We start from the raw sequence: 8,322 nt of genomic DNA on the forward strand, positions 1-8,322 counted from the left end.
AATTCTCAATGGAATGTTACGAAGTTAGCTGCACCACCATAATATGGAAACATTTTCACCATATTACGGAGAATCTTCACTGTACAACATTTAGAGAGCGGGCCGAACCGGAAGCCATTGTTGGTCACCGTTCCGCGCAGACTGCGAGCCACTCACGCACCCACCCTTTCACTGTCCCGCCCTGGGCAGCCAGCTCCTACTATTGTTAGGATACACACTTGGTATCTAGACTCTCGAGCGAAAGCTAGCTGACACTTTTATGTGTCTTGTAGTGATCTGGGTATGTTTTGAAGTAGTGAAGGTATCATCTGCTAAAAAAAGAACACGAGGAAAAGTGATGCTTGCTAAGCTGTTTTGATGGACTAAACCAAACCTTATTGTCTACTTAGTGCCTACGTACAAATGCATGCTCGCAAGTACACACTTACAAACGCATGATGGCGGATAGGGTTGGCAAACATAAACAAAATTTATTTTTGAAGTTTCTATTTATGATCGGAATGCGGGGTTCCATCAGATCGTGAACAGAATAAGGATAAGTCCTTTCTTAAAATTCGTTGTTACATGCCCCCTTTGCAGGACTCCTCAACATCTTTTCACATCTCACCATGAAGCGGATGAAGGGAACAACCCAATTTCCACCATTTTTCAACAGAACAAAAACAATTAAACTGTTTGCAAGGAAACCTATAAACAAACGAAAATGTCGCACTGCAAAGCGACCCTGGAGCTCAAAACGCGTCTAGAGCTCTGGCCGCCGGCTGTGCCCAGTCCACGGTCGTGTTTATAACACTTTCCACACACACATGTCGCACTGCACCGTGGCGGCCGGCAGCACGCGCCGCACCGCGGACACCTGTGCACGGCAGGCTGACTCGGAGTGGCTGGCGAACCACCTCCCCAGCACGACCCTGGACACGCGGAGGCCGCACTGGCCCAGCAGGGCGTCCAGGTCGTCGCATCCTACAGGCCACGGCCCGGCCCCCGGAGTGCCGACGTACAGCCACAGCGTCTCCAGCGAGGCACTGTGGGCCCGCAGCAGGGAGGCCAGGGTGGCCCGGGGGAGTCCCAAAACACGCAGCCACTTGAGGACGCCTCGTGGCAGGGCGGGCAGCGCGGGGGGCTGTGCGTCCAGGGCACCGTCGGCGCACAACACCGCCATCCGCCGCAGTACAGGCATTTCGTACGCAGCCAGAAGGTGCTCCTCGCGGGGATTGTTCAGGTCAAGCTCCTCCAGCGTCGGGGCGGCACTCCGCAGCACGTCCAGGGCCCAGGCAGGGTCAGCGTGGCACCACACGTTGGTCATCCGCCGCACCTGCAGACAGACGGCGTCAGCGATACACAGTGCAGACGGTGGCGGCGGAGGCCAAAATTGTAGATGAGCGATTCTCACGTTTCGGGGTAGTTTTGGCGTCTCTGATTTGCCGAAAGTGAGAAATATCCAATTAAGTTTTTCTGATTATTGGGGTCCTGGATGATACTAGAGTTATGGCAATGGTATTTATAGTAAAGACCTTGTACTATCTTCCTAAAAACATGAGCCATAAGGTATTCCCATACGTTTTAGTGGGTGTTTTGATCACGGAAATTACGTTATCACGGAAGTTACAAAGTGTGAAAATCAGCTTAAACGGCTGACTCGGGCTTGCTGTGGCTTAAAAGTCGTTCCAGGGTCAAATGATACTCTAAGCCCGACATATAAGCGGAAAATTTTTTCACCTAGTGCTGCTGCATTATTGGGTAAAGGGTGCCACGGAAGTTACAGGTAATTGTTGATACACGCCATTTTATAATGCTCTAGCCCGCTTTGAGACCGTGTACAGCATCTTAGATTTCCGCGACCCATGCAATTATGTCCCAGGGACTCCACTTTGATGGCTTGTGTCATGGAAAGTTAAAAGTTTGGCTTGGGGAGAAGTCCAGAGCTGCCTTTTCGAAATTTGTGTAGTGAAATTGAATATACGGAGGACATTTTTCGTTGCAGCATAAGTACCTTCGAAAGAAGTCTGGCGTATTGGTCTTCGGTTGAAATTAGCTCGAGACATGCCAAGCTTCGAATCCCCATCGACAGTTGGCAGCATTTTCGAACCACACCGCCACACTGGGGGCGGAAAGTTCGAGTATGTTCTCTTTGGACAATCACGGAAGTTACATTTGGGGTATTCCAAACGCTACGTAGACCAATCCAACGAACGTGAACTTTTCGAAATGTGTGCGTTTAGTGGGCAATGGCCCTCCCTAACATCAGAAACAAATCCCATGTCGATATCTGCGCTCGTTTGGGCACAGGAGTCAGAAGAAACGAAACTACCCCGAAACGTGAGAATCGCTCAGATGCGTTTCGAGCTCCGCAGTCGCTAAGCAGGACTCGGATCGACCGTGTGACCCCACCAATGCACTCTAAATGTCTTGGCGAAAGGCCGCACCACCATCTCATGGTGAAGGTCACCAATGCACTCTAAATGTCTTGGCGAAAGGCCGCACCACCATCTCATGGTGAAGATTTCCTCCATATTACAAACGAAATTCGCCCATATCTACACGGTAGGTGTACGCCAGACCGTGTCTTGTGGCTTCGCGATGATGCGCCAGTTTCGACAATCCACGCCTAGCGTTTACACCTATCTTGGTCTGTGGCGCTTGCTTTCGGCAAGCTGTTACTGAAATTTAAGTTGAAGCAATGAGTAGAGCACTTCGTGGTGAAGGTTTCAAGTTAAATATATCTAAGATGCATACTTTCTCAGACCAAATCAACTTTCCGGGTCAATGTGGAGTTTTGGCCTACCAATTTTTTTATCAAGAGGTCCTCACTAGGAGAGACTCCCTGTAAAATAATTTTGCAATCGGACCAATGACAAAAAACCATTTTCACCTATTTTAGCGCAATTTAAGGTTGAAAAATTTCAAAGTGTCAAAATGCTGCTAAATTAAGGTCCCACTTGCCCAATGCTTTTCTTAAATGAAAGAGCATATTAAAAAGTAATTTTGAGCCACTTTGGAGTCAGCTGACTTTACGCGTTACCCCAATCGTGTAACATTAGAGAATTTTACGCAATTTTCATATCTCAAATACTCCGACTCAGAACTGGACCAAATCAAGCCCAAAGCATCCTTATATAGCCCTAACTAATATCCCAAGTAGTCATCAAAATTATATTTCATTTGTGGATTCTGGAGCCAACTTTATAATCTGAAGTCTTTGTAACTCGATGAATTAACGGTTTTGGACTCTAATGCATATTTTCTCCATCCGAACAACTCAGGTGGGGCTCAAAACAGATTCTTAACTTAAAGGAACTTTCTCTCTTGTAAATGAGCCCAAACCAGCAGGAGGAAGGGGTCAAAATTGCCTTACGACAAATTCGACTATTTTCCGGCAACATTCCTAAAATGTTTCTCGATTAGGGTAACGCTTTAAGTCAGGTGCCTCCAATGTGGCTTTGACATAGCACTATAAGCATCAAAAATCTGTCTTTAGTTAAAAGCAATGAAATGACCACCAGAAAAAAATAATGTTTATCTAATGAGACAGGCCTTTCACCTTATGCTGGAAATGATGTTGACCTTATGCTGGAAATGATGAATTACCTTGTCTTCTTCTGGTGGTCATTTCATTGCTTTTGACTAAAGACAGAGACGTCAGACAGAGGAAAGAGACGTTAGTCAAACGTATCGGCCACACTTGAACATAAACAGTCGTTTGATACTTGTTTGCAGTGCATATGTGTTTCGCGAGCAATATTTGTACAGCTCGGATATAGTTTTGGATCCGAAGAGAGGTTAGTTTCCGGCCAATTTGGCGTCTGCTGGTCTGCTTGCTTCCGGTTCAGGATTCTACGAAAGTACCCTATATACTCGGTGGAATGTTTAAACTCAGCTGCACTACCATAATAGAAAATTTTCACCTATAGAGAATTACCACTTATAGAGAGCGGATTCCTCGTTCGGAGGGCAATCGCAATGGTAAAGTCACACACATGTCCGGTGCGAGTCCCAGTCAGCTACTCTAAGGCTGAAAACGCGTCGAAATTTTGGCAGCCTCCACATGTCTTCTGGCCAACTCGAGGGGTCCTATTCAAAAGATCTTATAGTGCGGAGGTTAAGCGTACCAACCTTGCAAATTGTGATAGAGCTTTGCTATTTGGCACGAGTGTTTTTAGGACCAATATCTTGTTTTTCACCCGTGGGGGCATGTCTGATTCCGATGCAGAGCCCCGGAATGGGTCAAAATCGGCGTTTTAGCCGTTTTTCTGCAATTTTGTTCGGTGTAAAACTCCTGAACGCCTCCAAATTTGGGCTATGCATAAAGTGCTTATTCTGAACTTAGTGGTGACCCTACGGATGCAACATGAACCCGGCGGAACCGTCAATCGTCCATATACAGGGTCAAAACAGCAATTTTATCGGAAGTTGCACCACACGTTTTTGCGTCTTGCCGTCCCACAGTTCGTGCTGTGCAATTGGGACGATCCTATTGTCGGATTCTAATTGAAATTGTTGGCCAACCGAGTGCAGGTTACTTACGAAGTGAAGAACCGCATTTAAGAGGGATGAAAACATTCACCCCGACGATTCATTAGCAGATTCGAAGTTCCAAACGCCCCCTGCGTCGTAAAAGCATCGAGAGCTGGTATGTTGCTCATTACGTGCCACGATCAGCGTTTGTATTCGTAATGAAGGGGTGCAGAACAGAAAGATAACATTAAGTTACGCAAGACGTCTTTTATACCGCCTGGTGCCTTCACTCTTAATGTCTTAGGAAGGAATTTTCCTTTATACGAAGGGAACAGCGCGGGCATACTACGAAGGTGGTTTTTCTTAGAACCTTACTATGAAAATGCTAAACATATGCGTATAAACACTTCCACCGAGTCTAGAAGAAGAATAACCAAAGCCGCACATAGTCCTTACAAGTCGCCTGTTTGTTAATCTTATATGTTCGTTAGGGTTCTTAAAATGGATAAAACTTACCTGGATGAGTTTTGTCACTGACATGTTTTTCTGTGAAAACCCTCAAAACATTCAAATAAGATGTTTTTGGGAACTGTTTCCGGTGATTTATATGACCATTGTTCTTCACTTGGCGTTCTAGTGGAAGTGTCTATAACGAAGAAACATTGATTCGTATAGGGTACATTCGTAGAATCCTGAGCCGGAAGCAAGCAGACCAGCAGACGCCAAAATGGGCCGGAAACTAACCTCTCTTCGGATCCAAAACTATAGCCGAACTGTACAAATATTGCTCGCGAAACACATATGCACTGCAAACAAGTATCAAACAACTGTTTATGTTCAAGTGTGCACTCTGAGAAAAAATGACGGTAAATCCTGGATAATTTTTTTGCCAAACTTTACCGTACTTCAAAAACCAGTATCCTCCGTACAGTCTACAGTATTTACCGTACTTGTTTTACAAAATATTCCGTAGTCTTTTAACAGTAGTTACCGTTCTTCCGTACAGTCCATGCCGTAGGAAAGACCAGATCTGGTCCCAACAAAGGCCGCTTCCAAGAAGTGTCCACATCAGGATCTTGAAAAAAGGGGGTCGACCGACTGAAAAATTTTATTGCACCTTTCAATAGGTCTCGTCAAGACCTTTCTAACGAGTGGTCGGAAGAGGGGTCCAGGAGTCCGACTTCAGCAGTTGCGTACATCAGGAACTTGGAAAAAGAGGGTCAATCGACTGAACAAAATTATAGCAGTTTTTGATAGGTATTAAAAGTACGGGATTGCCGGGTAAAAAAGTACGGGATTCCCTGTAAAAAAGGTACGGTGTTTCCTGTATAAAAAAGTACGGTATTGCCTGTAAAAAAAACGACGGAATTGCCTGTTAAAAAAAGTACGGTGAAGTCTGGAGTAATCAGTACTGGATTTACCGCGATCTTTTCTCGCAGTGTGGGCGATACGTTTGACGAACGTCTCTTTCCCATGTCAAGTTTGGATCTACTTCCGCCAACATGGCGTCTGTGTGCTTCCGGTTCAGGGATCTACGAAAGTACCCTATTGTAAGGGGACCCCTTGTCTCATGAAGTAACATAGCTTCAACTTCATCCTGAGACATTTAGAGTGTTGGGAACATCGCTTTGAAACATCGCGGAGTGAAAGGATTTAACGAAGCTATTTAACTTTTGTTATTAAGTGAATAAGAATTCTAGACGTTTACAATACGCATTTTTGTAGTATTTGTGATTCAAAAATGATTTTTTTAAATTTCTATTTACTATGTTGTCACGGGGTTTTATAAAAATCATTGACAAGGGAAGAAAATATATTGCAGTTACAGTTGTTTTGGTTACTTTCTTTTAATAGTTAAACATATTTTTTGTTAAATCTTGTTGTTAAAGTTCCGGAGTGTGCTGGTCAAACTCGGAAGATTATAAATGATTTTTTTCTTCTTTGTTTTGGAAAACGTAACTTTACTGGAACGTGGTAAACGGATCAGATATTGGTGATTTCATGTACAATAGTTTAATTTGGCAAAATCTCATGATTTTTGGATTTAAAAACTGGCTGTCAATAGTTGACGTAACTTTGTGCGTGAACATAGTGATGACTCCACTGCTGTTAGAAGACTAACTGAAATGATACAAATTACTGCTGTAAAAGAAAGTGCATATCAAAATTCTTTATATCGATTCTAATGAAATATAATTACATACAACTACATTGGTTACTTACGTGTTGTAGACGCACTCCTGACAGCCGTAGTCTACGCTCCCAGGCGCCCTACTCGGCCTTATAATGAAAGGTGAATATCTCATCACGGGATCCTGAAAAACTACCGCTTGAAGCTAAAACTGAAAAAAAAAGGGAATTAGAACAGTTGCAAGTATAATGGAAACACTTTTTACGGGCTAGTCTGACACCCCTCAAGGCATACACTGATACACGGCATCTCAGGTTGTGTGCAACAATAATCTATCACAGTACAGAACGTATGGACCGTCCAGGCAGGGACAACAGCTTCAAAACGTCAAAAAATAAACAAAGAAAACACCCAAAATCGATAAAAGTGGCATGTTGAGACCTTTGTGGGGTCGGGAACGGTCCCGACGGAGCTCTCATGCATCTTAAAGTTCCCCACCGAGTTCGGAAAGTCGAAAGGAACCATCGTACAGATATAGGGTCGTCAAGCGTTTCAATTGGAGGCTTGACTGCAAAGAACGTTAAAAAAACAGCAAAATGTAGCAAAGAAAGCCCTATTCTGACCTCTTGCATCGGTTCCCGACATGCCCCCACGACTAAATTCAAAGATATTGGTCCTAAAAACACTCGTGCCAAACCGCATAGCTCTATCACAATTTGCAAGGTTGCTGCGAAACATGGCGCTTAACCTCCGTACTATTATCTGCGCGTTCCGCCCAAGACAATCTTATCTTAAACGCAGGCAAATTTCAGTCAGTTTGATCATTTGATACAGCTACAAACCAACATAATTTGTGATTAAATTCACTGAAATGTAAAGATGACAGATCAAAGAAACCAATAGTGCATGCAGAAATATATCCCGCTTACTCTAGTACCCATCGCAAATGGTCAAACTGAGTGAAATTCGCCTGCGTTTAAGATAAGATTGTCTTGGGGGGAAACGCGTAGATAAGATCTTTTGAATAGGACCCCTCGAACTGTGCTGAGGCGTGGAGTCCGCGAAGCTTCACGTAGTCCATAGAAGCCGTACTCACCCCATACTGGCGCACGCGGGCCAGCATGTCTTCTTTGTCTTCTTGAAAAATGTCGTGTGGATTGTCACTAAGACGGCGCAAGTCCAGCGTCTCAATGCAGTTCTGGATCGCGGGTGGAGCGGGCGCAACCACGTCAACTGGCTGCGGGATGACTTCTGTCGACACATAAAGGTATGCGCAGTGGGCCAGAAGACGGGTGGAGGCGGCCAAACTCGCCGACGCATTTTGATCTCCAGAGTCACTAAATGGGACTCAAACGACTCAAACCGTAAGTATGACCCCAGCAATGGACTGCTCTTCGAACGAGGAACTCATTCGTGGGGCCACACGCTCGTCAGCGACTCTCAGCCTCAAAACGCCTCTACAGCTTTTGCCGCTTCCACCGGTCCTCTGGCCTGCTGTGCAAGGCGCGTGTTTCATTTGAAGTGTTCGGATTCCCTATTGACATTGCATCACTGTAAAACCAAACGTGGACAACTCACTAGGGGCACGCGCCGTTTAGTTTGGGCGCGTAGTAGGCGAGCGATGCGTCTGAACACATTCTTGTAGGAGATGGCAAAGAGTGGAGAATAAGGCCAATACAGTGTCTTCCGTAACGAAAGGGCCGGAATTAATGTCATTTTCGTGATTATCTTACTGA

At 44.9% G+C, this 8,322-nt stretch overlaps 1 protein-coding gene across 2 annotated transcripts; it reads right to left on the bottom strand.

Annotated features, from left to right (window-relative positions):
* Positions 1-561: 561 nt before the first annotated feature.
* On the bottom strand, positions 562-5,052 carry LOC117644978. 2 transcript variants are annotated; one of them, XM_034384841.1, is made up of 2 exons: positions 4,972-5,052; positions 562-1,315 (listed from the first exon to the last, which is right to left on the bottom strand). In XM_034384841.1, the coding sequence occupies exons 1-2, from the start codon at positions 4,993-4,995 to the stop codon at positions 785-787; spliced, it is 555 nt and encodes a 184-aa protein (XP_034240732.1). In that variant the 5' UTR covers positions 4,996-5,052; the 3' UTR covers positions 562-784. The 2 variants fall into 2 exon arrangements, with proteins under 2 accessions (XP_034240732.1, XP_034240733.1); XM_034384842.1 differs by lacking the exon at positions 4,972-5,052 and adding an exon at positions 3,978-4,055.
* Between the last annotated feature and the right edge of the window lie 3,270 nt (positions 5,053-8,322).

This window comes from Thrips palmi, unplaced genomic scaffold, assembly GCF_012932325.1.
Source record: "Thrips palmi isolate BJ-2018 unplaced genomic scaffold, TpBJ-2018v1 HiC_scaffold_18, whole genome shotgun sequence".
Classification (NCBI taxonomy): domain Eukaryota; kingdom Metazoa; phylum Arthropoda; class Insecta; order Thysanoptera; family Thripidae; genus Thrips; species Thrips palmi.

Coding starts and splice junctions, on each gene's coding strand:
- LOC117644978 (XM_034384841.1), bottom strand. CDS start 4,995: ATGTCAGTGACAAAACTCATCCAG. Junction 1,316..4,971: donor CAGTGACAAAACTCATCCAG/GTAAGTTTTATC, acceptor GTCTGTCTGCAG/GTGCGGCGGATGACCAACGT.